The 24,966-nt window shown below is 51.7% G+C and overlaps 12 protein-coding genes across 12 annotated transcripts; 5 read left to right on the top strand and 7 right to left on the bottom strand.

Moving 5' to 3' along the window:
* Nucleotides 1–917: 917 nt before the first annotated feature.
* On the bottom strand, nt 918–2,528 carry ASPVEDRAFT_834168 (uncharacterized protein). The gene is made up of 3 exons (XM_040817380.1): nt 2,244–2,528; nt 1,961–2,178; nt 918–1,904 (listed from the first exon to the last, which is right to left on the bottom strand). The coding sequence occupies exons 1-3, from the start codon at nt 2,351–2,353 to the stop codon at nt 1,012–1,014; spliced, it is 1,221 nt and encodes a 406-aa protein (XP_040670906.1). The 5' UTR covers nt 2,354–2,528; the 3' UTR covers nt 918–1,011.
* A 167-nt stretch (nt 2,529–2,695) lies between these two features.
* Nucleotides 2,696–3,472, top strand: ASPVEDRAFT_44666 (uncharacterized protein). The gene is made up of 3 exons (XM_040813106.1): nt 2,696–2,919; nt 2,984–3,204; nt 3,268–3,472. The coding sequence occupies exons 1-3, from the start codon at nt 2,823–2,825 to the stop codon at nt 3,364–3,366; spliced, it is 417 nt and encodes a 138-aa protein (XP_040670905.1). The 5' UTR covers nt 2,696–2,822; the 3' UTR covers nt 3,367–3,472.
* Nucleotides 3,473–3,872: 400 nt separating this feature from the next.
* On the bottom strand, nt 3,873–6,513 carry ASPVEDRAFT_833729 (uncharacterized protein). Its single transcript, XM_040817369.1, has 2 exons — nt 4,446–6,513; nt 3,873–4,380 (listed from the first exon to the last, which is right to left on the bottom strand). The coding sequence occupies exons 1-2, from the start codon at nt 6,381–6,383 to the stop codon at nt 4,135–4,137; spliced, it is 2,184 nt and encodes a 727-aa protein (XP_040670904.1). The 5' UTR covers nt 6,384–6,513; the 3' UTR covers nt 3,873–4,134.
* A 934-nt stretch (nt 6,514–7,447) lies between these two features.
* On the top strand, nt 7,448–8,667 carry ASPVEDRAFT_44665 (uncharacterized protein). The gene has a single exon (XM_040813105.1). The coding sequence runs from the start codon at nt 7,662–7,664 to the stop codon at nt 8,466–8,468; it is 807 nt and encodes a 268-aa protein (XP_040670903.1). The 5' UTR covers nt 7,448–7,661; the 3' UTR covers nt 8,469–8,667.
* ASPVEDRAFT_55133 (Zn(II)2Cys6 transcription factor) lies at nt 8,556–10,235 on the bottom strand (the record flags this gene model as incomplete). The annotated part of the gene is made up of 1 exon (XM_040815028.1): nt 8,556–10,235. The coding sequence occupies one exon, from the start codon at nt 10,233–10,235 to the stop codon at nt 8,556–8,558; it is 1,680 nt and encodes a 559-aa protein (XP_040670902.1).
* A 328-nt stretch (nt 10,236–10,563) lies between these two features.
* ASPVEDRAFT_44663 (Gfo/Idh/MocA family protein) lies at nt 10,564–12,195 on the top strand. Its single transcript, XM_040813104.1, has 4 exons — nt 10,564–10,718; nt 10,771–10,791; nt 10,851–11,381; nt 11,429–12,195. The coding sequence occupies exons 1-4, from the start codon at nt 10,688–10,690 to the stop codon at nt 12,007–12,009; spliced, it is 1,164 nt and encodes a 387-aa protein (XP_040670901.1). The 5' UTR covers nt 10,564–10,687; the 3' UTR covers nt 12,010–12,195.
* Nucleotides 12,196–13,272: 1,077 nt separating this feature from the next.
* ASPVEDRAFT_44662 (Zn(II)2Cys6 transcription factor) lies at nt 13,273–15,343 on the bottom strand. Its single transcript, XM_040813103.1, has 2 exons — nt 14,962–15,343; nt 13,273–14,912 (listed from the first exon to the last, which is right to left on the bottom strand). Exons 1-2 carry the CDS (start codon nt 15,156–15,158, stop codon nt 13,292–13,294), a joined length of 1,818 nt encoding a protein of 605 aa, XP_040670900.1. The 5' UTR covers nt 15,159–15,343; the 3' UTR covers nt 13,273–13,291.
* Nucleotides 15,344–15,874: 531 nt separating this feature from the next.
* On the bottom strand, nt 15,875–16,484 carry ASPVEDRAFT_44661 (uncharacterized protein; the record flags this gene model as incomplete). Its single annotated transcript, XM_040813102.1, has 1 exon — nt 15,875–16,484. Exon 1 carries the CDS (start codon nt 16,419–16,421, stop codon nt 15,876–15,878), a length of 546 nt encoding a protein of 181 aa, XP_040670899.1. The 5' UTR covers nt 16,422–16,484.
* A 1,292-nt stretch (nt 16,485–17,776) lies between these two features.
* ASPVEDRAFT_55131 (carbon-nitrogen hydrolase family protein) lies at nt 17,777–18,888 on the top strand (the record flags this gene model as incomplete). Its single annotated transcript, XM_040815027.1, has 3 exons — nt 17,777–17,964; nt 18,018–18,469; nt 18,527–18,888. The coding sequence occupies 3 exons, from the start codon at nt 17,777–17,779 to the stop codon at nt 18,886–18,888; spliced, it is 1,002 nt and encodes a 333-aa protein (XP_040670898.1).
* Nucleotides 18,889–19,469: 581 nt separating this feature from the next.
* ASPVEDRAFT_893399 (MFS transporter) lies at nt 19,470–21,433 on the top strand. The gene is made up of 2 exons (XM_040818581.1): nt 19,470–20,037; nt 20,090–21,433. Exons 1-2 carry the CDS (start codon nt 19,583–19,585, stop codon nt 21,192–21,194), a joined length of 1,560 nt encoding a protein of 519 aa, XP_040670897.1. The 5' UTR covers nt 19,470–19,582; the 3' UTR covers nt 21,195–21,433.
* Nucleotides 21,260–22,344, bottom strand: ASPVEDRAFT_86500 (uncharacterized protein; the record flags this gene model as incomplete). Its single annotated transcript, XM_040817858.1, has 2 exons — nt 21,260–21,733; nt 21,844–22,344. The coding sequence occupies 2 exons, from the start codon at nt 22,342–22,344 to the stop codon at nt 21,260–21,262; spliced, it is 975 nt and encodes a 324-aa protein (XP_040670896.1).
* Nucleotides 22,345–22,604: 260 nt separating this feature from the next.
* Nucleotides 22,605–24,946, bottom strand: ASPVEDRAFT_86499 (uncharacterized protein; the record flags this gene model as incomplete). Its single annotated transcript, XM_040817857.1, has 4 exons — nt 22,605–22,873; nt 22,929–24,308; nt 24,358–24,807; nt 24,853–24,946. 4 exons carry the CDS (start codon nt 24,944–24,946, stop codon nt 22,605–22,607), a joined length of 2,193 nt encoding a protein of 730 aa, XP_040670895.1.
* Nucleotides 24,947–24,966: the final 20 nt, after the last annotated feature.

The following is a 24,966-nucleotide window of genomic DNA, read 5'->3' as shown; positions in this document are numbered from 1 at the left end:
ACTATCTAGGAGGTTTATATAGCTTTCTAATGGCTTCAGGTCCTTCCTATTCAGGATATTGCACCTGGTTTCTCTATCCATTTGATATAGCAAGTTGACGTAGCAATTTGATAGAGCAATTCAATAGAGCGAGGTGCTGGATCTTGGCATGACTAAGCGTGGATCCGACCTCCACGGGTTGACAGTCTACAGGGGTCACATGGTACGCGTCACGTGGCATGGTCTTGGCAGGCCGTGACACTACTTCTATTAAAGGGGTATAGGGAAATATTATCCGTAGTGTATAAGAGAAATCGGGTGCCAGGTGGGTCCAGGTACCAGATGATTAAGCACGGTAGGTCCACGCCAACCTCACCGCCCCCGACAGTGAGAAAGATCAACATAACATTAACACTCAATCCCGAAGTACCCCAACAAAAGAAATGTCAAAACCAGATATGAGTATGTAGATTACACTCACCAACGCGGCGAGGGCATTGGAGGGTCATTAAGAAGCAAATTGCCATCAACTCCAGGCATCGATGTCTGACGCCGAGAAGTGATGGAAGGTGAGTCCATATTAACCCCTGTCGAAGCGGCAGAAGGCCACAGACTCAAGGTAGGTTCAGGATATCGGGAGGATGGACTGTGGAAAGGCCAAGTGGGATCGGAAGTTCTTGTTGGTGATGGGTGGCTTGGACGTACAAAATCTGTACTATCCAAAGACTGGGGAGGCCCGGCGCCCATTCTGGTTGGTTTGGTTTGTTCTTCGTTTGATCTAGAGGTAGTGGACGAAGACGGCCTGGAAGATGGACGTCTTCTCCGAGGTTTGGTGGTGTGCTGAGGTTCGGACACAGCACCGTGCTGTATGAAGTAATCCCTGGTTTCACCAGGATGTTTCCCAATAGTTGTAAGTGGTGTCGCCCCAGTATCAGAACGCGTATTCACATCCGCCCCCGCTTCAACAAGAGCCTTCACGACCTCGATTGATGCAGCCCAATGCTAAGTTATTCAGGTCAGCTCTTAGTACCATTATGAGATAAGATAGGCACCGTCTCGGGGGTTGAAGCTTACTAGCGGAGCCCACAGGCAAGACGTTTTAATGGATGGGTTCATCCCTCGTCGAAGCAGAAGACGGACGTCATCGATATGACCACCAGCGGCAGAGATGTAAAGATCGTTGACGGAATTAACTGTGGTATTCACATTGGCACCGGCATTGATCAAAATCTGAGAGACTGTTTCATGCTCTTCCGATACACAAATCTGAGTCCACACCGTGTGGCCGTCGCGGCGTCTATTATTGACATTTGATCCTCGGGCGATGAGAAATGAAACCATCGCTGGGTGATTATGAAGTACAGATAACCCAAGGCATGTCTGTCCATTGGAGTCACGAGAATCTAGCTTGATCTGATTGTCAAATAGGGCTGCTGCCGCACTGACGCAGCCTTTTGCCGATGCGATGAACCTCGCAGCACGGACGGTATCAGCGTAAATATCCGGCGGTAAATCCCGTAGCTGTAGCTGGACTCGTTCAAAGTTATCTTGGTATGAGGAGTGCAACACGTCGAATCCTAGAACTGGCAGAAGACGAGGTGTATGACGGGGATGCGATTGGAGATCCCAAGTGTCCGTAATGATCCGCTCAGCAACTGAAGTATATAGTTGACCCAGATTCTTCCGAGAGGTAGACACATTCATTTTACCCCATAGAGAGAGGAAAGACCCACAGTCTTGCATGACTTCAGCAATCAATTTGATTTCGGTCGGGTCTCCTTTGTCTGTTATGTCACTTTGAAGTGACGCAGGTTGGCTCGAGGATGGGATCTCGCTTGGTGTCGCCGGAGTCTCTTGGCCCTGACCCGGGGTCGAACCAGCAGGCGTTTCGATGCTGTAGCCTTGAGGCGTTGCTGGGCTTGCAGCTGGAGAATGTCAGTATATGCCGGATACCTATATCAGTCGGGCTTAAATTACTGACCTGCCGCGCGTGCTTGAGCATAACTCGACACCTGCCGCGGGATATTCTTCTGAATAGTTTTCTCATCGATCGTTTTTCCGTTCAAGCGGATCTTGGTCTTCTTCTTGGGGTTCGCATGGCTGCGCTTTTCAATGCGATGGCTGGCCCAGACGTAGAAATCGCAATTGTTGTTTTTACGCAGGTCCCATTTCTTGAAATGACGTTTGTAGGTGTCCTTGCTATCCAACCGATAAATGTCAGTGGGGACGGCTGTAATGGAATCGGTCTGGGATAGCAGACATACCTCGCACGAATGCCGAAATCCCTCTGCATGGAGCTCATCAGCTCGTCGAGAGTCAGGTCTTGGTCGACGTAAAGCCGTTGGATGGTATCTTTGTGGTCGGACAGACTCATTTTCGGATTTCGTGGAGGACAGAAGGCTGTGATTAAATTTCAGGGTTGAATAGAAAGCTCGATGGTGAACTACTTGATCAGAGAGCCAGAGCCTTCTTATATTCCCTCCTTCCCCTTGCCCAAGCAGGGGGACTGCTGGTCAGGAGCTCACAGCCTTATACATCGTACATCGAGGTGGGTCGCACTTCTGGCCTGCACCAGTCGCGGGGTTCTCTGGCGACTCTGGCTCCACCGCATGGGCAAATGCTCAGCCACCCACATGCTGTGTGTGCTGCCAATTCGCTCAAGCCAGAAGTGCGACTCCTCTCTGTCCGTCTTCATTGTAGCAGGGATTAAGATCAATTCACAATGGACGCCGGTTTTCGTGGGTTCTGTAGAATCTGTAGAACCCTTTATGATAAAAGGCAGTAAACCCAATGCATCCGTTCGTTTCCCGCATCCAACATCGCAACCAACGTTTCCGACGAGAATGTCCTTATCAGCGGAAGCAATCATAGCTCTATTCGCTTTATTTGTCGCCTGCGTTCCTGCAGTGTGTTGCATAATCCGACACCAAACACGGCCAGGTAAACTTCTAACCCGTCCAACTTCCATCTCCACATCCTAATCCCAGCTGTTAATTCCCTCCAGGCCATAACCGTCATCACAACCCCGAGACTGACCAAAGCGATCCCCCTTCCCTTCGTCCCCGTGAATCTTGCCCCCCGTTTCAATCGGTGACCAATCGATCATTCCATCAACAATCAAATCATACCTCTCTGCCGTCTCTTCCAGAGCTTCTGCACATTTTTTTCTCCCAGAATCGCACCCCCAACCGCGATATAGAATCCGGGATCCTGTTATACGCCCGCGTAAGATGCCTTAACACAACGATTGTTGAGTATTCGACTGACCGGGTTCACAAATGGGCCCAGACCTTCAGCTCAGATCGATTTGAACATATGGAGCAATTGACAGGGTCTATTACCACGACTGGAGGTGCTGAACATACGGACCAGCATGATCAAGTTTAAAGTGCCTGAAGAACGGACGCCAAACCTCCGACACACCAAAGTGATCATTAGTATTATCATCATCATCATCATCATCTTATTCTTATTCTTATTTAGCCCCCGCTCCCTCATCTCTCTCGGTTTGCTTCGTTTGTGGCCTTATTTAGAAATTGTAATTATACACCAAGGAACGCCTCCCCCTTTAGGTAGACTAACAATCACGTTATCCGACTGGATGCCGTCTTCCTTGCTTAAGGAGAACTAGCACATCTCCGAGTATCCCACGATTTATTTAGGGTATGTCGATGATTCTGGATGTGACAGGCGGACATGTATAAGAATAACAGGGTGGTCCCCTCCTAGAATAACTCTAAGTGGAAATCCTAGATTCCATCGTAGTCAACGCCGGCCTATTCTCAAGTGCTTGCTGTTTGAATAGCTTCAATAATTTGACACGTGGGAATTTGACGAGGTGGCCCGATCACCCGGGAATTACGTTACTTCCCTCGCGGCTGACAACCTGGCAGCTACATATAAAAACCAGAGACTTGGGAAGGAGGTAGAGGAGCTGGAAGTGCAGGTATTGGAGGTCCATGGTCGAGTTCTAGGGCCGGAGCATCCAGAGACGTTTGGTCAACCTGGGGTATCCCCAAGAAAATATTCATGAAGCTATCATGATGATGGAAGCATGTGGTAGGGTTCGTGGGAGATTACTTGGGTCTCCGCACCCGCACACCCAAAACTGCGCTCCATATTCCAAGGACCGGGAAGAAATAACCGACGTATGAACTAATCAACATCGGTCTCCCGCTCAACTGAAGTTGATCGTCGACCCATAGGACCTATCACTGTATCGGGAGCCCGATGGCTACTAGAGATATGTGCACTAGAAAAAGTCCCTGATTGAAGGCGCGGAGGTTTGAAAGGTCTTGGAGGTCGAGTGTCCGACACGCTTGGGGGCGACGATGGAGGTGTAGCGGGCGAAGGTGACGAGGTCGACATATCACTAGAGTGGGTGCCTGTCAAGTTAGGTTGCTGGCAACATTACGACTGTTAGCACTGTTCTTATCATCTGTGATCATAAGCATGTAATGACATACCAAGGACGACAATGACCGTTCTGTACTTGGCGTGTGAATGGGCGGAGATGGGGGTAACAATACGCGCCCAAGCCCGTCAGATGTATAGGATTCCGTTTCGTCTCTCGTCAACGGGGATGAAGCTGGTCGTGGCGGCAAAACTGGCCGATTCTCCCTTATCGAAGTCGTAGTAGAAGGACCCCGAGGGGGCAGTGGAGGACGCGCTGGGTTGATATCCGGTCGTGTTATGCCCGGGGTCCCATTTCGTGGCGGGAGGCGTGGTCTTCCTGGTGTCGTATTCGTGCTTGTCGGGGCTGCACGCACTCCCATATTTGGTGGTGGGGGGGCCAGGACGCCTCTCGGTCTCGCGGTTATTCTTGTTGAAGCCGTTCTGCCCTGGCGGTTTGCAGCCGGGGTTGATCTGCTATTCGCAGGCGAGGACGTTGCGTTTCTGAAGGAACCAATTCCATTGAAAAGCGTCCGCACCATACTTTCGGTGGCATCAATTTTTCGGCCGGTTGCGGCAAGCCCAGGATTATTCGTGACAGTGGCGACGTTATTAATGGTCGCCGCGGTAGAGTGTAGGGCGTCTGTGGTGAATTTGGTTCTCTCTCTCAAGGATATAATGTCCTTTTGTGCATCGTTCTTGAGGCTCTCCCACTCTTTTCTTTCCTCCTGCGGACTTTTCTCTTGCTGTTTCTCAATCTTCGCACGTAGCTCGTTCAGTAACTTCTCCATGTTATTTTGCAAGGCCTCAATATCGTTCAGCCGGCTTTTGGTAGCATTCATTGCAGCTTCATTCGCGGAGTTGAGATTTTTGAGATTTTGAGCACTTGTTTCGGACAGAAGGGTGAGTTTTCGGACGGTATCTCGGATCTCCTCCATGGCCGCCCCTGCATCATCCAGCGTCAAACTGCGTCCATCCGCAGGAGGGAACGCGACTCGCATGACAGTTTGGACTACAAGATCAATATGCTGGCGCAAAGCCTCTGTATCGATATCATTTCCTTTGGCCTGCGAATCTTCGTACGGGACCGTGAGAAGGAGGCTCAGTGCAAAGACAGCAGCAATGGCCGCAGCATATCCTTGCCATCTTTTGTTCTTGTGCGAGTCGGAGTAGTCGCAGATGCCTCGAATCGGAAGACAAGGGAAACCAGCCATCAGGCCAGCAGATTCCATCTCAAAGCAGAGAAGATCAAACTCGCCAGCCAGCCGGTCTCTTTCAGTAGCATCCTTTACCACGCTGTCTGCCGAACCGACCGCCCCGCAATGCACTTTGATGCGATCATACTGCTTGCGAGAGGGCCTGGCCACTAATGAGGTTAGGGCAAGCGAGTCGTCCTGTAAGCAGTCGCAGGTGCTGGTATGTTCGTAGCCCGGTTGATACAGACGGTCATACTTATCGTCCGGGCGCTGGAAGATATCTCTGATTTGCTCTGTTTCGACAAATTTCTCCGAGATGATGCTTTCCAGATTCAAGTGGGCCTCTGCGATATTGGCTCGAACTTTGTGCGTGGCCGACAAAAGCTTGGTCTCCGACATGATCGGAACCCCATTGAACTGTGGTCCGTTGGCGTACCTCTTGTTGACCGAGTAAGGGATCATTTTGGTTCCAACTACTACGTCGCCCAGCCGCACGTCATTTGCCGCTGTTGGTGCTCCTCCTGCGACGCCGACCATGAGCACAAACTGCAACAACGGAAAGCTGCTTTTCATGCCATTCAAGACAGCTGCGGCCGGGTGTGTCCCACATACCCCGCTAGGGAGTGTGGCTATCACCACATGGTGTTCTCCGATACGGCCGAAGGTGTAGGCGTTGACATCCCCTTTCGAGGCATCAAAGACAGGGTCGTCGTATTGAACATCAAGCACCTGTTTAGCGGCCAGGTACTCGGTGTAAAGCGCTGCTATCCAGCCGACCGTGAATTTCCCATGTGGGGGGCATTTATGTGTCTTCATGATCAGCCAAAGGCAACAACCAGCAGGAAGAATAAAAGATAGTCTTCGAACCCCGAGTAGGGGACTCAGTGGAATATGGTCAAATAACAATAGAGTATGAAGAGGGAAAGGAAAAGACCCAGGGCGCCTTGCAACGGGTACTCTCCTTGTCAATTCGCGACGGGTCTGGGAGCATTATATATGCCGCAATCTGCTCGAAGGAAAAAGCCCAAACCCTACAAGCAGCCTTTTCCTCAGCCTGAAAAAAGGCGAATCATGCGCTAAACAAGGCGGAACAGAGTGCACTTCCCGGAAGTGCGGCATATTCCATTGTATGGCATAACATCGCACAATGTATTACCGCACGTAGGCAACAAGGCTAACCTCCAATTCCAGACTGCGCCACCAAGGGCTGGGGTTTCTGAATGTGCAGGGTTTCTGAGGAAATTGATTCGCAGACACGTCAGCGTTTCCATCATTCTCAGCCTCGCCTCATGCATGAATAAGGGGTCACCCGAAAGGCTGAGACCAAGCTCAACCCCTCAAGGCACAGTCTGATGGCGGTCAACTCTGAATGGAATGATCAAGGTTTTAGAAAAACAGGCTGCAATCATGGCACAGAGTCCTTGATTCAGTCAGGGTCTGCTGCTGACCCTTCTGGACGATCTGGTTTCCCCGCGCTCCACCCTCCCACCAGCGGCCTCTTAACCCTAAGAGTGGACTTTTTCGTGGTGCTAAAGCAATCATGAATGATATATCATTATCCTTTGATCGTCCTCTTGGTATCATCCTTCAATATCGATGCGTCCACGTGGATCTTCGTTCATCCCAGTGGAACATGATCGGCGGTCCTGAGGCTGGAGGTCTGTCTTTTGCCATGGGCCTGTGGCTGTGCTGAGGCGGAGAGTAGCAGAGACAAGGCGTTGGAGTGGGTGTTTGCTCTAGACAAATTAAAACCAGAAGTGGGCTGAAGGCGCTGGTGTTTCAGCAGAGTCCATCTAGTGACTCTGTGCGCGATTGCAATAATATTAGACGGCCGTCACAAGATAGGTGCGAGATCGTAAGGCCGAAATAACCTCTAGAAGGAAACTGCCAGCCATAGTTCTCTGCCAAAAGTTCGTATTTCACATCTGGGGAATACGGCGTACACCCACACTCCAGGCCAAGGCTGTGGAGAGCATATGAGTCGGATCGTTTCTTGGGAGAGACTTGAGACCCCTGCGGATTAGCCTTGTTAAGAAACGATCTGTGCGAGTCCAAAATAAACACCCTCGCCTCGCAACGCTACAGGGACACTGAATGCTCCACATTCCCAGACCCAATACCCCCTCAAGCCCCATCCCAGACACTCTACAGACAATCCTCTCCCACAGACTCTGCCGCGCGTTCCTCCCCGACCCTCTTCGAGCCGGAACCCTCGAAACACTCCTCACAGCCGCCTCAAGCGGTTCCACATCCTCCCTATACCAGACCTGGTCGGTAGTCGCCATCCAAGACCCAAAACACAAAGCAAGTGTCGCGATACTAGCAGGGAATCAAGACTTCATCCGCCAAGCCCCCCTGTTCCTAGTCTTCTGCCCTAACCTGCGGCGTCTGCATACCCTTTCCACGTACTATGGACAACAACCTGCCAGAGCGTTAGATAGCATGGATATGTTCATCATGAGTACAGTTGACGCCACCATTGCCGGGCAGAATGTTGCTATTGCCGCGCAGGGCCTGGGGCTAGGGATATGCTATGTTGCCGCGATCCGGAATAATGCGGCGGAGATGTGTAAACTGTTGAATCTGCCGCCGCTCACTTGGGACGTGTTTGGGATGGCGGTTGGGTATCCGGATTTACGGGATAGGAAGGCTGGGAGGAGGGTTAAGCCGCGGTTGCCGATGAGGGATATTGTGTATATGGAACGGTGGGCGGAGGAGGGTGAGCAGATGGAGAATGTGCATTCGTATGATCGTGCGCTTGGGGAGTTTTATGTTGAGGAGGGTAAGAATGGGCGGATGGGATGGGGGGAGTTTGTTGCTGCTAAGGTTGCGCCGTTTGAGCAGGATGGGAGAGAGAGGATTCGAGCGGTTATTGAAGGACAGGGGTTTAAGCTGGAATAGAGTAGAGTATGCCATCAATGCGATATCTAAAGGACCTCCAGCATGACATATTAGATTATTGGCGCCACAGGATAACTCAATGTTCATCTATACCAAACTCAGAGCATTGCTGATCGGCACAACATACTGCTCCCAGTCATTTGCTTCAGAGATAGAAGGCCTCTTCGGTTCACTGGAATTTGATAAACTGAAGTCCCGCGCTTTCCAGACCTGCTCGATAACCACCCGAGTCCTAGACACACTGGAAACACTGCTTTTGGCCATCTTCTCGAGCAATTCAAAGATAAGCCTTCTTCCGTCCATGGATGGAGCATCTGGACGTAAGCGCAGGTCAACATCAAGCGGATCTAGCTCTACTGCCGCGACGAAAAGAGGCCAGATAACGTGGCAAGAGGGTTCCAAATCTAGCAGCTCAACGATCTCCTGCAGCGTCTTGTGTATGTAACTCTTGATCACAGGATCTGATGGCCGTCCCCCGAATAATGCGCAATTTAAAAAGACAATACAAGCAAGTTTCTTCAGCTCGGCGACCCGTTGAATCGTCTGGTCTTGTCCACGGTCACAATTATCTTGCTGGAGGCGTGTGAGCTTATTGTTCAACGCGTTGGCCCTAATACTAAAGGTCATCTGGTCCTCGTCCGAGACCATGTCCCTCCGTGACCGACTGAGGTCCATGACTGAAAATAATATGGAGACAAGAGCCGGACTGCATCCCATCCACGGATTGATTTTCATGTCGTCTTGACGCCAATAGCTCGATCCGAAAAGGTCCGCTTTCGCACAGGCAGTCCGGCCCATTACATCCTGGAACGCAAAGAAAAGTTCCACAAATGAAGATACTTCATCCTGCTGTGTGCTTTCACTGCTATCAATCAAGAGCTGTTGTTTCTTTCGAAGTCGAATGATATCCTTCGCCCCTTGCAGGTGAACAATCCACTGTTGATCGCAGTGATCGACAATATCGAAGAGACACAAAAACATTGCAATCACCAAGAGTTCCGGGTCTTTGGAAACCAGAGCCTTTCGGTTAGAACTGATTTGCTTTCGAAAGTCTACTAGAACACGGGACTTTAGGCGTAGGCTGATGTTCGTATATTGCTGGTCGTACTGAGACCAATGACAGGCAGCCAGCGCCTGGATTGCTCGCAGCACTGTGGGTGGAGCTGATATGCAGTAAGGAAGAATCACTGATGCAAACGGTGATTGCGACATCGGACCGTGTCCCGTCCGTGGGCATATTTGATTGATATAGTAGTCGAACAGCAGTCGATTTCCTACCACATCCAGCGACGGAAATAGGCCAGGAGATGATGGTAAGGTGGTAAACCCTTTGTCGATGTCTATTGACCGAGGAGATGATATCAACCCACGACCCTGCTCTCCAATAGCCACCTTCGCATCAAAGGCCGGCAGGAGATGCCGCTTGGCATGGTCGTCTTCTTCCTCCAAAAGCCTCTGGATAAACGGCGTGTCGCTGTTGACAAAAGACCACGGTTGGATGGCCGGAGTCGCAAGCCATGTAGTGTCCTTGGGGAAGGAATCTTTCTGCCCCTGCCCCTGACCCTGACCCTTCTTTGGGGGGCTTTTCCCCCAGACCCCAGATCTACCAAAGGCGACTCCACGATCACAGTAGGCAGATTCCCATCTCAGTTGCACCGGGCTTGAACATTGTAGGTCTTTTTTCCAGCACCTGGTACAAGTTGGCTTTTGCTCATCGCACTTGACCTTGCTTCGGCGACAGTTTGAGCACCCATGCGGAGAACGCATAGGCGACTTCCGATCCACATTCTTTGGTGTTTGTTGCATTCTACCCTTTCCAGCTGTAGCCGACGAAGGCTATCGTGGGTATTTCATCATTCACTACTCTCAATGTCCTACACGACTTGAGTGCAAATTAAGGCGGACTGGATGAAATAAAATTCCTGTCCAGCGTAGTGAGGTGATGTGTGAAGGAAAGAATCAGGCACAAGGGAACAGACTGATGTCAGCAATTTGCAGCGAGGAAGGTCGACGCGAGGACAAGGTTTGTTGTGGGGCCGGCGGATTCTTCGCTAGAAAGAATACATTCGGAGTACAAGCATCAGTACTGAGGCAGGTCGATTCGGGACCACCTGGAGAGAACCCCGCAGTGTCGTGCCATCTATCTCGTTGATAAATATCCTGGCTCTCGCGAATTTCTCTCCTGGTTCATTGTCCGCTGCAAACGATCTTTCTGCACCATGGCCTACAATCTTCGATGGGGAATCCTCGGTAAGTTTGATGAATGATATCGTCTTCGTCATACTGACTGTGGTCGCTTCAGCTACCGGAGGAATCGCAGAGAGTAAGATTCAATCTGCCGGTTAACCGTCGCCGATAGTCAAAACTAATCTTGCTATGAAGCTTTTGTGCGGGACCTGCTGCTGGATCCAAGTAAAAGAGGAGTCACAGACGTTGCACACACTGTAGTAGCGGTAGCATCATCCTCATCCAAGTCCTCAGCAGACTCGTTCGTCGAAAGACTCCAGATTCCCGGACCATGTGCGACATACGGCTCTTACAAAGAGGCCGTCAACAACCCCGATGTTCAAGCGGTCTATGTGGCCAGTCCACACTCGCACCACTTTCAACACGCCATGCTTGCTTTGGAAGCCGGTAAGCATGTTCTTTGTGAAAAGGCCTTCACCGTGAACGCAGCCCAGGCCAAGATCCTGTGCGACACTGCGCAGAAGAAAGGCCTTTTCTTGATGGAAGCTGTTTGGACCCGGTACTTCCCACTTAGCATTCAGGTCCGACAACTCGTACAATCCGGAGCCATCGGCGAGGTTCTGCGTGTTGTCTCTGACTTGAGCATTGGTGTCGATCCCGAAACTGCTTGGAACAGCGACCACCGCATGGTTAACAAGGATCTGGCTGGTGGCGCCCTGCTTGACCGTATGATCCCCCTACCAGCCTAAGCATAAGTGACTGACAGATGACAGTGGGTGTTTATGCCCTTACGTGGGTTTTCCAAATTCTTTACCACACCCTACCTCGCGATCAGCGTAAAGCGCCATCCCAGATCATATCTCACATGTCCAAGTATCCTGGGACTGGATCCGATGAAGAGACAACAATGATACTAACATTCCCCACGACAACACCATCCGCCCTCCCCAATCGAACCTCGCATGCCGTGGCAATGACTGCCTTCCGTGTAGGAACAGACCCCGACGGCCGCGGCTCTGCTGGACCTTCTATCCAGATCCAGGGAACTAAGGGAAGTATCTTGATCTTCGGGCCCGCGTATCGTCCTGAGCGGTACAGAGTGGTGCCAAAATCCGAGGCAGGCGAGGCAGCAACCGTCCAAGACGTTCATGTTCCTTTCCCTGGGGATGCGCGCGGGATGTTCTGGGAGGCCGATGAAGTTGCTCGTTGTGTGCGTGACGGGAAGCTCGAAAGCGAAACCCTTCCTTGGGAGGAGAGTATCGTCATTATGGAAGTTATGGATAAGGTGCGCCAACAGGGAGGGTTGGTTTATCCAGAGGGTATCGAATCGACAACGTACCCACTGGATCTCTAATAATTTAGGGCAGTGTCGCTCTGGAGTGGAGTCGAGCGCAGCGTACGCACTCTTACGATGCTAGATAGCTTTTATCGTGAATCAATTCGATGAGGTTACACAGTGAATGCCTATCAACAGTGTTGATAGATTGGCGAATGCCCACATTTACAGTACAAACCGGCAGTAATTCCAACCAAAAAAACCCCCTTTCCAAATTTGTGCTTTTTTAATCTTCGAAAGAGCCAGCCAGACACGACCAAACCAAGAAGGACGCTCCGACTCGCTAAGAAGAGTCGACTCACTGGCCTGGTCATCGGTATCAGTGATGGGGTTCGGTATGACATTGAAATGAGCTCGAGCTTCTTCCAAGTCTCGGCGCTTTTTGAACACTGTCGTGAATGTAGTGATTAATCCACTTACACCAATTATCCTAGCAGGTAAGCAATATCATACAATCTCCTTGGGCTTTGCTGCCCGAAGTCTTCGGAATGCCGCTGTATCTCCGGTGTACTTGCAATTCCGATGGTCGTTATGCATCATTATATCGTGGCTTAAGCTCCACAAAGCAGTTAGCGCTTCCACATGGACAGACCCATTTGACCATGGACGAACCTAGATCGCTTATGCGAATGGAGAGCTTATCAGGCAGGCAATATAGGGGCCGATGGCAAAGGCCGCCGCCCACGCTTCAGTGAACCATGTTCCGTCTGGGATATTTCCACTAGGCATGGTGTGGAATGGAGGACTTCGATATTCGGGTTATGGGTATTATAAAATCACAGATTGGTTCTTTGTCACGTTGTGTTGTTGATGAGGTGAGATGTTCGATGTTGGATTACGGTTTGTGCCAAATCCGGAAAGCACGTGTCTACTCAGGCTGTATGCACCTTCCTCTTTCATATCCCAGCAAAATACCAGCCAATGGTGTATCGCTGTTTCAAGACAATTCGCTGGAGATTACCAGGCTATACCAGGGTCTAGCCGGGAAAGAGGCAATTGTTCACATTGTATGTATCATTTGCATTCTGTCCCAGAATGCACTTACGTACATTACATTTGGTAACGAGTAGACGCCCGATCCTTTATTGGGCGTAGATTTTCTACATCCAGAAGCACCTGTAAGTGGGAAGACATCGTGTCTCTTGCCATCTACATGGATGCTCTCCTAATGGGCATAATTGAAATACAGCCGGTATTTAACGATAGCGTACCCGCATCTCTTTTCTGGTGGACGGAATTTTCAGCTGCATAATTATATATTCAAGCAACTATAAATCATATGCCACGTTCCACATAGTATTCATGCTACTATTCCCGCCTCCAGTGCAAGGAACATCTCATCAGCCAAGGGCACCTCATCCGTAAACGGCACCTCCAGCCCCGCGATATCAATATCAGACGGGTAAAAGTTAAGCATATCCCCAAACATATCGACACCTGTATCCGGGCTCAGAGTGCTAGTATCGAGCTCAAGCTTTTCATCTCCGCCCGAACTACGCGACGCTGGTGTTAATGGGGTCTGGGTCTGAGCCGGAGTCAGAGTTTGTCCTGAGCTATTGCGCGCGTAGTCAACTGCCTGTTTGAAGTATGGGTCCGTATCGCCGATTCTTTCAAACAGCGAGGGTATATACCCCGTATCAGATGATAATCGTAGCCAGAACGGGGTACTCCGATTCAGCATGGCGCACAGAAGCAACGGCCGAACGAGGGATGGGGCAAGCAGCTGGATATGCGCGAATGGCTGCTGCGCGGGCGGATTGTCGATTAAGTGTATTATGGGCCAGGTAGTCGTCCAGAGGGACTTGATGGAGTATTCGGATACATCTAGGGTAGGGGAGGAGACTTGGAACCAGCGGAGCACGGCCCAGTGGTTTGAGGCGATGTGGTAGAGAAGCATTAGGGAGGTGATATGCACCGAGAGCAGGCTGTTCGTGTCCCTCTGGCCTTCAGCATAGCTGTTCGGTTGTAGGCAGGCGATTTCCATGGGCAGGCTGGCCACCCATTTGTCTAGCAGTTGACCAGCTTTGAGTACCTCCGCGGAGTCCGAGACTCCTGGATGGATAGAGGGCCAGGGCTGGTCGCGCTTGTCTGTGATGTTTGTTGATATTGGAGCGAGATTCCCAATAATGACCGCTAGTTTCGACCGTTCGATGAGCATAAGCGCCAGCTTCCGGTGGTAACTGGCATTGTGCTCTGGTGTAAATATGTCTTTCGTGTTCATATCACTACCCAAGGGGTCAAGGGCGAAGTCATCTAGTGTCAACATCGGCACATCGAGGTCTCGGTCGTTGATAATCCAGGGAGAACCGTGGTCAAGCAGAACCATCCGCTCGCGAATATACAGACTCCACCATAGCTGCTTGCGCCGACTTCGTTCATACGCATCTTCTGAGAATCGCGCCGGGTTTCGATGCAATCCTAGCACATATGCGTGGGAAACGGCCTGTGCTATAAGATTGAGCGAGCTCTTCGGACTGTCGATTGGCTGCGGGTATAGCGACATCAAAAGCAGACACTGAATCAATACGGTCCTATCAGTTTCGTACCCCATATCGAATAGCACCCGGACGCGGTCGAACATGGCACGAAGAGAAGCTGGCTTGGTATGTCGGCCCTCGTGGGCATCAAGGAACAGTCGGGAACTCAGCATGACGCAGTGAAAGAGCAGTAGACTGATCTTGGCCGACCCCGCTGTGGCCTTTAATGATGCGACCGTTGCTGCGCGGTCTAGGACAGGCAGAGAGGGATGCACCAGCTCGAAATAGCTTCGCCATAGCTTGTCGCGGACGGCTGGGCTGTGCAAACGCAGTGCGCCCTTTGCGCGCAGGTATGTGAGCTCGTCATCGCCGATATGGGAGGGGACAGGCTGGATGTATGCCGGCAGTGGTGACTGGAAGTGCGACTGGACCACGGGCGCCTTTCTTCACATTGGTCAGTCCAATCGCAGGTACAAAAGCGGATATTTCTCACCGAAGACGCCGTCTGCCAGGAACAATCTCACAGGGAACCTGATCGAGGCTGCAGTTCGTACACGGCGACCCAGACACGGCGGCGTCGCAGCGGACTTTGCGCGAGCGACAAAGCCTGCAGGCTATACTGGACCGCGGTCTCTTATACCGCGTATCCGCACACACCGAATGGGCAGAGCTGCTATCTGGGGTATCCATGGTTGAGTTCCTGCTTCGTGGCTTGCCCTCTTTGAGCTTTCCCCGCTGCTCTTTTGTATGGAGAGATGTCGGTTGTCGGACCGAGATGGAGCAGTCGCGGCGGCGGGACGCTACCCCGTATGATCGACGAGCTATTCCCGGGGAAATGGATCTATGAAGTGACACTGACTCGGTCCGTATCGGATCCTTTACGGGGAAATCTTAAAATCGGATCCGTCATCCTCGATGGAGAGATGTGGGACAATGTGCGATCGGCCCGACGGCGGGACAGCCAGCTGTCGACGATGATAGCTTGGCCGATACCACAGTCGCGAGTTCGCAGGTAGTAGTCTCTATTCATTCTACCCATTCAGGATTTATTCTGGCTATTCCCATTGGTGACAGCCTGACAAGAGTCTTGGTGCATGGTTAGCTGGATATACCCTGGTGCTTATACAACAGCCTGACTGAGCCCACACTTCGTGGCCACTATGAAATGAAAAAAAAAAAAAAAAAAAAAAAAAAGCATACGAAACAAAGATAGGCCAGCATAATATTCAGTTTTATATAGTAGTGTACTTCGTTCAGCCTTCTTGTCCGAGAGCTGCCCTCAACAAGGTCGGTCCGATCGGTCCGATATCCACTATGCACGGTTTATGCAGTGCACAGACTCAGTTAAGCAAGAATAATGAATTCAATAATTTTCAACGAAACATAACCAAATATTCCGATAGCAGCTCAATCGAACTGTCCCTTATACGTGCACTTGAACTGAACATTATTGGACCAAGTGAATCCACACCACTCCGAGAAACTGTGGTCCTCCTTGACACACTCGTACCCGCTCACCGAAGTATCATCCATCGCCGTGATGATAAGACCCTGCTTCCCATCCTTGCCACAGTTCGAGTCTGGCTGGAAGAGGCCCTCCCCCATCGGAGTGTCGATCTTCACCTCGTCGGACCCCTTGATGTCACAGTAGTCCTCGAAGGCTGAGTTCACGGACGGATCGTTGCAGTCTCCATAGTCTCCTTCCTTTCCCCATGCCATGGTGATCAGGTCCCTGCATTGGGGGAATCCACTGCCTGCTGCGAAGCATCCGTGGCTGGAGACCAAGTACCCGACCTGATCTTCCTTCGGTATATCGTCACGGACGACCAATTTGGATGAGGACCCTTTGCGGGATAGGATGTCCCTTGCGATGCTGGCGTCGTCGGGGTGTGGGAGTGCAGCCACCATGGGAACAGCAATGGCTGCTGTAAGAGTGATAAGGACGGAGCGCATTGTGGAGGTTAAATAATAGAGGTATTCAAATCAGGACGTTGCGGTTGGCTTTTTTTTTCCCACGAGGAGTAGAGGGTAAAGGACTGATGATGTCCTAATGAAGGGATGTTGCTGCCCTTATATAGATGTCAAGCTTGACTGATCTGATAAGTGAATCCGCAGCTGTTCTGCAGCCCTGGGTCTGAAGCTGAATGCAGCGCAACAAAGCACCATATTCAGTAATGTATACTCGGGCCATAACACTGGCCTCGCTAGTGCTTAGCCCCATCTCCACCAAAAACGATCGTCCTCCGCATTCTGCAGGGAGTTGGGCTAGTGATATTCATGCCAAGATTGGCTATGTACGGTGGCTATGCAATTCAGCTTAGGCAAGCTGAACAGCTATGGGGCCAACATCTGCCTCCGGCGCAGAAACATACCCAACCTCGTTAGTAAAGCGACCGGGGGATTAACCTTATTGCCTTCTGCAAGGCAGAATCAAGACCCTGAATTAGACCGATCTGCGGGGGATTGTCACCCTGAAGACTCCAGAGTCCAGAGCTCTCCTGCCCCAACGCGGCCCCTATTCTCACCACATGCTGACATCTGGGGCCGTAAATGAATGTGACAGCTGGAGTATTGGCTGGTGATAGCTGCCCCGTTCTGGTGCAGTGGCAAAATCCGCAATAGGACGCGTACGTCATCCGACTGCTTCTGAAATTATCTTAGTTAAATTTGGAAGATCAACAAACTATCCGCAGGGACTTCAGGTACTTACGCACAGGCCGATACCTCTGTCAGAAGCCAGAGATCCTGCCGCGGAGCTATAGGCACAAGTGCCGCCACTGCCCTGGGGGCCTAACCCGCCCAGACCAAGTGATCGGGCATGCTATATCCGAGCGCACGTGGAAATGTAAGTGTGCTGTTGAATTATCGGATGATTATCTATTCAGGTGTGTAATGGGGTTAGCGGCAGGGAGGGTTGGATATGGCTGAGGTTGTCACTATGGATTCGGTGGCTTTATGTCTCTGTGGGTGTGGCTCTTTGCAGATATATAGTAAGCGCACAACAAAGGTGGAGCCGGCCGTCTCCAAAATATCACAGACTGCTGATTTACTAAGCACCTGAAATCTTGCAAGACAATGGTGGAAAAGCTACTAATCAAACCGTAGGCTGTACCGTATGGCCGCAGCAGATAACCAGTTGGAGATTGGAGACAGTTGGAGATGTGGAGAATGGATAGATAGTGATTACACAGCAGTTGGTCTATACAATGATTAGATTGCTCCTCTGGAATCATCAAGCACATATAAGGGCGGCATCCCGACGATGTGTTCGCTTTCATATTATCCCAGTCGGTCAAGTAGGATCCAACATGTCCCTGGTTGAACAAGGCTCCAAGTCCACCGTCCGCGTCGCCGCCGTCCAGGCCGAGGGCGTCTACTTCGACCTGCAGGGCGCCGTCGACAAGACCTGCAAGCTCATCGAGGAGGCCGCAAGTAAGGGCTGCGACCTTGTTGCATTCCCCGAGGTCTGGATTCCGAATTACCCAGGCTGGATATGGTATGTTCGCCCCCTACCGAGTCCAACGGGTATAATCTGATCGTATCAACCAGGCAACGGCCCATCGACTTCGATATGGTAGGCGAGTACATGAAGCACTCTCTCCGCCGCGACTCTGCAGAAATGGACAAGATCCGCAAGTGCGCAGCCACAAACAAGATCGCGGTCAGCCTCGGATACTCCGAGAACCACAACCACTCCCTGTACCTGTCGCAGTCCTTCATCGGCAAGGACGGCGAGATTAAGATGCACCGCCGCAAGATCAAGCCCACGCACGCTGAACGTACGATCTATGGAGATGGCAGCGGCGCTTCGCTGCTGAATGTCGTTGACGAGCCGGGCATTGGCAAAGTCGGCGCCTTGTCCTGCTGGGAGCACTCCCAACCACTCCTCCGCTACCATACTTACTCCCAGGGTGAGGAGATTCATGTCGCGGCTTGGCCGCCCATGAACTACTACAACTCCTTCCCAGAGGGAACGGCGCTGTGGTCCCAGTGTCGAGAAGGTGTGTATAGCTCTAGCTTCCTGACTCCACGCGCCACCTAAACTGATCACCATGCAGGCGCGCATAACCTGTCGACCACCCACGCAATCAAAGGAAACTGCTTCGTTATCCTGTCCTCGTCGTTCTTCAGCCAGGAGGGAATCGAGCGTATGAAGCTCGGCGATGGCAAGCTGTACCACATCCCCGGTGGCGGCTGTGCTGCTATCATCGCGCCGGATGGCCGTAAATTGACGCAGGATCTCGGCGAAGAGGAGGAGGGGTTGCTGATTGCGGATCTGGACCTGGACGAGATCCTGAAGGTGAAGACTATGTTGGATGTGCACGGCCACTACAGTCGCCCTGATCTTCTCTGGCTCGGGGTGGACTATCGCGAGAAGAAGCAGGTGCGCCCGCACGGGCCGGAGCTGAGTGAAGCTTAAATAGTCTATTATATAGATATATAGTGGTATTGAGTAGGGAATGTTGACTACTCCTAGAAATCGATTCCCCTTATTGATTTGGAATCAAGATGTAGAACTCAAGCGATGATAATGAATTTATTCAATAATGGTAATTAAAAACGACTTATAAACACGGATTGAAATTACTTTCATTATTTGCAACTGCAGGCTGTCCTTTATCCTTACTGCCTTGATTAGTTTTGATAGAATTTGTTTTCTATTGATGTAGAAATGTTTCTTTATGGAACCAAACAACGTACCACATTCAATCAATTACTGCGACCGTATAGAACGCTGTCCGAAGACAGAAGACGCATCCAAGGTGAATACCGTTGCTCTCTTCGCACGCCTAGACCCTTAGATAGTAGGTGCAATGCTCTCTGTGACCATTACAACACAGATAACCTGTGCCGCTTAGCCACACTGACCTCATTGGAGAGCGAGTTGGAGAGGGAGATCGTTGGAGAAATTATCAATCCTCCAATATTGTCAAGGCTCGAACCGGCCTCATTTCGCGGATTACCGAGTCCTCTCCTATTCCACGTCAAGATGACTATGTGGTTCGTGGCATCTATTGCCGCCTAAGCCTTAGTTACGAGCCGATATTCTGTACTTATACTACCTGATATCCCCGAACTATTCAGGATCAACACTGGTTTAAGCTACCGTCGCAATGGCCCAGCCCTATACCGATGCAGAGAGGCCCGGCTCTCTGGACGACATTACTTTCCTCAACCTGACATTCGATTCAAGCCTCCCGAGGCCTGCTATGTCCAACACTCCTGGCCATGAAATCCCGGCGCCGGACCTGTCCAAGCTGGGCTCACCATACGACTGGTCGCCCTTCCATAAAAGCTTCATAACCTGGGTATCCTGCATTGCTACCCTCTTCGCCTCTTTCGCAGCCAGCTGCTACAGCCCCGGTGCCTCCCAGATGTCCAGTGAATGGCATACCAGTGAGGTTGCAACGTTGGTCGGTATTACTACCTTCTGCTGTGGATTCGCAATCGGACCCATGTTTCTGGCCCCGTTCTCTGAGATCACAGGGAGGAAGCCTGTGTTTGTGGCTACGGCGATTCTGCTTATAATATGCCAGCTGTGCTGCGCTGTCACCAGACTATATTCTGGGTATGTCCGCCCCCTATTACATCTTTACCTGCTTCTAATACTCCCCTGATAGAATGCTAGTCGCTAGGTTCTTTGCCGGCATCGGAGGCTCAACCTTTTCCACCATGGTCGGCGGTATTATTGCAGACATCTATACGCCCCAGGATCGCAATGCACCGATGACACTCTTCTCTGTTAGTGCGTTGTTTGGGACAGGTCTTGGTCCGCTCGTCTGCGGGTTTATTGGGGAACATACAACATGGAGGTGGATCTTCTATATCCAAATCATCATAGCTGGAATGATCACCATCTCTGTGATTCTCTTCTTCCGCGAGACCCGCGGTACAGTTGTCCTTCGCCAGAGAGCCAAGGCGTTGAACAAGTACTACGAACACCTCGAGGCTTCCGGGTGTTCAGGGCTACAACCTTCCCCAGAAAAGCCGTTCCAGCGCATTCGCTGGAAGGTAGCAGAGGACGAAGAGCGCGCCAGCCTATCCACGATGCTGAAGACATCAGTCTCACGCCCGTTCCTCCTCCTCCTTACCGAGCCGGTGGTGTTCTTCTTCTCCCTCTGGGCTGCCTTCAGCTGGTCCGTTCTCTATATCAACCTCTCCGTGATCCCGCTGGTATTCCAATCCACGTACAGATTCAGTCTCTCCGAGGCCAACGCAATTTTCACAGCGGCCTGCACAGGGAGCCTACTTGCCATGGTCTTGTCCATTATCCAGGACCGGCTGGCGTCACGCCGCAAGGGCTGGAACTCGCTCCCCGAGCACCGGCTCTACTTCAGCTGTGTGGAGAGCATTCTCCTCCCTATCGGCCTGTTTATGTTTGGCTGGACCTCCCAGTATCATGTTCACTGGATTGTGCCCGCGATCGCCGTGGCCATTTCGACGATGGGCATCTTTGCTATCTACTTGGCTGTCTTTAACTACCTTGCCGACACGTATCATCGATACGCCAGCTCCGCGCTCGCGGCGCAGAGTTTCTGCCGGAATATGATGGGTGGGATCTTCCCGTTGGTGTCGAAGCAGTTGTTTAATAATTTGGGATTTGGACCTGCTGCGAGTCTGCTTGGGGGGATTGGCGCCGCCCTGACGCTGGTGCCGTGGTTGCTGGTGCTGTTTGGCAGCCATATTCGGTCGCGGAGTAGACTTGCTAGTGAGATTATGCAGTGAAGGGTTGCGTGTACTATATAGACCTTTATAGAACATATATACCTTTCTCTCCCTTTGTACAAGCTTTACGGAGTCTCGCTATCGACAAAACCAGACCACGTCCTCATGTAGTTGATGAACGGCTCACTCAGCCCAGACCGTCTTAACCAGTCTGCTGTCACCGGCAAAACAGGCGTAGAATACTTTCTATCCCTACTTGTATTCTCCGGAAAGCTCGGGTCCAAAACGGCCGCCTTGCCCAGCATAACAAAATCACAGCCGGCATCAAGCATCTCAGCGGCCTGTTTCACACTCATAACATGCCCCGACGCACCGAGACGCACCGACCCCCTCGGTAGGTCTGTAAACACACTCAGTAGTGTCCGGCCTTTGAACTCGCCCTCGGTAACAGTCTTCCGATAATCCCAGACAGCCAAGTCCAAATAATCAACAACCTCCTCCTTTAAGACCCGGGCAGCAACCCACCGCGCATCCTCAACGGAAACCCCATGCCTCTCCATCGAGATCCGCAAACCAATCTGGAAATCCGATCGACACGCCTTGCGTATCCCATCAATGACTTCGAACAGCAACCGGGCCGGTTCTCAATTCCTCCCCCATACCTATCCGTCCGGCGATTGAATGCCGGCGATAGGAACTGCATCAGAACCCACCCAAACGCCCCATAGACCTCGACGCCGTCGAATCCCGCTTCCTGCGCGCGGAGCGCCGCAGTGATAAAATCATCCCGGAGCCGTTCCACCTCTGCAACTGTGAGACCGCGCGCCCCAGTCCGTACGTCCTCGGACGGACCCTCGGAAATACCGCCAAGCTCAGGACTCGCGCGAACACCACCATGATGAAGCTGCACGGACGATACAGCCCCGCGCGCGCGAATACTATCAGCGAGTTTCCTCAGCCCAGGGATGTGTTTATCGCTGAAGATCCCCATTTGGCCGGGGAAGGGTTTTCCGGAGCCCTGCACGTGTGCGGCGCATGTCATGACCATGGAAAATCCACCGGCCGCGCAGCGCGAGAGCCAGCGTTCTTCATGCTCTGATGCTGTACCGTCTGGGTGGCTTTGCCAGTTTGTTAGGGGGGCGAGGAGTAGGCGGTGTTTAAGGGCGGGGCCGCGCTTCAACGGTAGGGGACTGAATAATGACGCTGCCATGGTGGTGGTAGAAGTTAATTTCACATGCGCTGTAAGGTTAATTTTTACATTATCTGCGCGGTGTTCTGTTCTCTTCCATGGTCTGGCTCCGCTACAGGGAGTAATTGGAGAGACCCATATACACTGAGCCAATGTCCAATCAGATCACGTTATTCATGTGCCTCTCAAGCTGCCAAAGAATTGGAGACTGGAGATTGGAGAAGTTGGAGAAAGAATCGGACGTGGACGTGGACATTTCCATCCACTACTGGTCTAGACAATCACCCAGCCAGTAGTGATGGACGAATCAACTCGGCATACCGATCGAGACTCTGTCCGATGAGTTGCACAATCGGCCATGGACTGTTGCACAGCTTGAACATCTGCGCCCACGCCTTGACGACGGCATAACTCAGCTTCTGCGTCGATGACTCCGGGCTCGTTATCTCGGTGTCGCCGATATTAGATACAATATCAATGGTATCGTCATGGGATAGCAGGGCTTCGCGGACGACACGGCCGATCCATTGCACGACCCGGCTTTCAAGGTCTGGGACGTGGATTAGCGAACCGCATGTTTTCTATAGGGAAAAAGGAAATCAAACCTGTCAAAGGTAATGAGGAGCATGAGGACGAAAGAGTCAGCAGCCATTTGCTCAGGAAGGCGGCGCATTCGATGTTGCACAGTGCATGCTGGATGCTCCAGGAGTAGGACTTGCAGTGCGTGTAATACGATAGTCCGATTTGAACAGGAATATTAAGGGCATGTACCGAGTGAAGAATGGCGTAGATGGTCTCAGGCCCTCGCCGTGGCGCCGGGGCTTTCAAAAGAGTCGCGGCTATTGTATCGGGATTGCAACTCTGAAGATCCCGCCACTGGCCCAGATTGCAGTGTAGACGTATATGGGCGGCGCCTAGGAGGGCCGTCGATGTGAAGGACATCGATCCGTAGGGGTTATGCAAGTCTAAGCCGGACTCAGGCGATGTTCGCCAAGTATGTCGCCATCGGGTCAACGCGAGTTCAAAGTCTGCGATATCGCTTGGGGTGAGGCTTTGGGCGTAGGGATCATGGGATAGTTGTTGCGCTAGGTATATTCGTTGGATCAGCGCATGGACAAGGATGTAGTTTCCCATGGGCGAAAGTCCTGGTGCATGGGGACTACTGGCCGTGCCTAGGTGCGAAGCATGTACATCCTTGAACGTTGCACGGTCCGGGGCATGGGCTCTGGCATTCTTCCACTCTTTCTGGTTCCGGGCAACCCATTCTTTGCAGGTCGATGGAAGGAACAAGTTGATCTCCCGGAATAGTAAAGCAGGGGGCGTGTCAAATGCAATGCTGTGTAGGCTGATCAGACACCAGGCAAACAGCTTCGTCCGTCGGTCTGTTTCATCCCGAGCCCATTCTGTCCAGTTGTCCGGTTCCAAATCCGACTCCTCAGTGAGGCGGACCTCTCGAAGGCAACGCGCTATGATGCCCTGGTACTCGAACGCCTGGTTAATGAATTCTGGTTCATTTTTCCATGAAGAATACACGAAGAGAAGAACCAGCGTTCTAATCCGGTCCATCCACCCGTGGGGTGACAGGTCGTCTTTCGCATTAGTTTGATCTCCTACACTGTCTTGATGTGGGCGAAAGAAGTCGCCTCGCCGTATCCGCTCCAACACAATAGCCCGAGAAGCGTGGTACAGACCATGGGCCGTCTTGGTCTCATATCGATACTGAGCACCGATCGCCAGGATTGCTAGAATCAATTCGGGCGACTCCAGGTACGATACAAGACGCAAGGTCGGGATATGGATAAACGGGTGATGGTGGCTGAAGCCATCCACATACCCGCTGACATACCGAGCAATTGCAAGGCGTGATGGGAGCACGAGTTGCGGGAGAACATGAGCAAACTGGTCAACGGCCTCTTGAAGCTGTATTCGCTGCGCTTCTGGCATCATCCATGGACAACGCACCGGCTTCAGTTCGCGAAAGTCATCTAAGAGCGAGTAAGCTCAGGCCAGCACGTCTGATGGACGTTCACCTACCGTCTCCGTAGCTGTCATCTGGTATTGGAGGCGAGACAATAGGACTGGGAGCAGCGAACTGCGGTGGATCCAATCCATCCAACGAAAGGTTCTGCTGGTTAAGCATAGGGTCCATTATAAAACTGCTACCATCCAAGTTCATCTCCGGTGCGTTTAACAGCATCGTGTAGTCCAAGATTGGATCATCTTGACCAGTCAGCATCAAGCCACCCAGCGACTGATGATCTGCGACTGGTAGATAGTCACTCGGGAAAGAATCAGTGGCGCTCGACTGCACATTGTCATGCTGCGAGCCACTGGACGGCGTGACAGGCTCATTGGTGCCTGCAGTCGCTGGAGTTGAACGGCGGCGGCCAGAAGGGGAGTGATTCAGCCGCTCGTGGCGAGTCAACAGGTCCTTCCGAGTAAATGAGCGCCCACATCGACAGACATATGGCTTCTCCTTCGTATCTGACGTCGGTCAGTACACATTCTCACTGAGAGCGCGTCACGTACGAGTCCGCGAGTGGCGCTGCAGATGTTCATAGCGGCCGAAGCTCCGCGAGCACACGGCGCATGTCAGTGATCGCACTGGGTCTACGCCGGCCATCGAGAGCGCCGAAATACAAA

The sequence above is a fragment of the Aspergillus versicolor genome (genome assembly GCF_001890125.1).
Source record: "Aspergillus versicolor CBS 583.65 unplaced genomic scaffold ASPVEscaffold_8, whole genome shotgun sequence".
In the NCBI taxonomy this organism is placed as follows: domain Eukaryota; kingdom Fungi; phylum Ascomycota; class Eurotiomycetes; order Eurotiales; family Aspergillaceae; genus Aspergillus; species Aspergillus versicolor.
The sequence above is the reverse complement of the archived record's forward strand: the minus strand, read 5'-3'. Positions and strand labels throughout refer to the sequence as shown.

What these genes read in the sequence shown, in the direction of transcription:
- ASPVEDRAFT_44662 (XM_040813103.1), bottom strand. Translation starts at nt 15,158, where the DNA reads ATGGATACCCCAGATAGCAGCTCTGCCCATTCGGTGTGTGCGGATACG. An exon ending in CCTGGCAGACGGCGTCTTCG is followed by an intron (nt 14,913 to 14,961) that starts GTGAGAAATATC and finishes ACCAATGTGAAG; the next exon opens with AAAGGCGCCCGTGGTCCAGT.
- ASPVEDRAFT_833729 (XM_040817369.1), bottom strand. Translation starts at nt 6,383, where the DNA reads ATGAAGACACATAAATGCCCCCCACATGGGAAATTCACGGTCGGCTGG. An exon ending in AACGGTCATTGTCGTCCTTG is followed by an intron (nt 4,381 to 4,445) that starts GTATGTCATTAC and finishes TAATGTTGCCAG; the next exon opens with CAACCTAACTTGACAGGCAC.
- ASPVEDRAFT_44665 (XM_040813105.1), top strand. Translation starts at nt 7,662, where the DNA reads ATGCTCCACATTCCCAGACCCAATACCCCCTCAAGCCCCATCCCAGAC.
- ASPVEDRAFT_44663 (XM_040813104.1), top strand. Translation starts at nt 10,688, where the DNA reads ATGGCCTACAATCTTCGATGGGGAATCCTCG. An exon ending in TACCGGAGGAATCGCAGAGA is followed by an intron (nt 10,792 to 10,850) that starts GTAAGATTCAAT and finishes CTTGCTATGAAG; the next exon opens with CTTTTGTGCGGGACCTGCTG. An exon ending in TGGTGGCGCCCTGCTTGACC is followed by an intron (nt 11,382 to 11,428) that starts GTATGATCCCCC and finishes GACAGATGACAG; the next exon opens with TGGGTGTTTATGCCCTTACG.
- ASPVEDRAFT_893399 (XM_040818581.1), top strand. Translation starts at nt 19,583, where the DNA reads ATGGCCCAGCCCTATACCGATGCAGAGAGGCCCGGCTCTCTGGACGAC. An exon ending in GTCACCAGACTATATTCTGG is followed by an intron (nt 20,038 to 20,089) that starts GTATGTCCGCCC and finishes CTCCCCTGATAG; the next exon opens with AATGCTAGTCGCTAGGTTCT.
- ASPVEDRAFT_44666 (XM_040813106.1), top strand. Translation starts at nt 2,823, where the DNA reads ATGTCCTTATCAGCGGAAGCAATCATAGCTCTATTCGCTTTATTTGTC. An exon ending in CCGACACCAAACACGGCCAG is followed by an intron (nt 2,920 to 2,983) that starts GTAAACTTCTAA and finishes AATTCCCTCCAG; the next exon opens with GCCATAACCGTCATCACAAC. An exon ending in GGATCCTGTTATACGCCCGC is followed by an intron (nt 3,205 to 3,267) that starts GTAAGATGCCTT and finishes AAATGGGCCCAG; the next exon opens with ACCTTCAGCTCAGATCGATT.
- ASPVEDRAFT_834168 (XM_040817380.1), bottom strand. Translation starts at nt 2,353, where the DNA reads ATGAGTCTGTCCGACCACAAAGATACCATCCAACGGCTTTACGTCGAC. An exon ending in GATTTCGGCATTCGTGCGAG is followed by an intron (nt 2,179 to 2,243) that starts GTATGTCTGCTA and finishes TCGGTTGGATAG; the next exon opens with CAAGGACACCTACAAACGTC. An exon ending in TGCTCAAGCACGCGCGGCAG is followed by an intron (nt 1,905 to 1,960) that starts GTCAGTAATTTA and finishes GACATTCTCCAG; the next exon opens with CTGCAAGCCCAGCAACGCCT.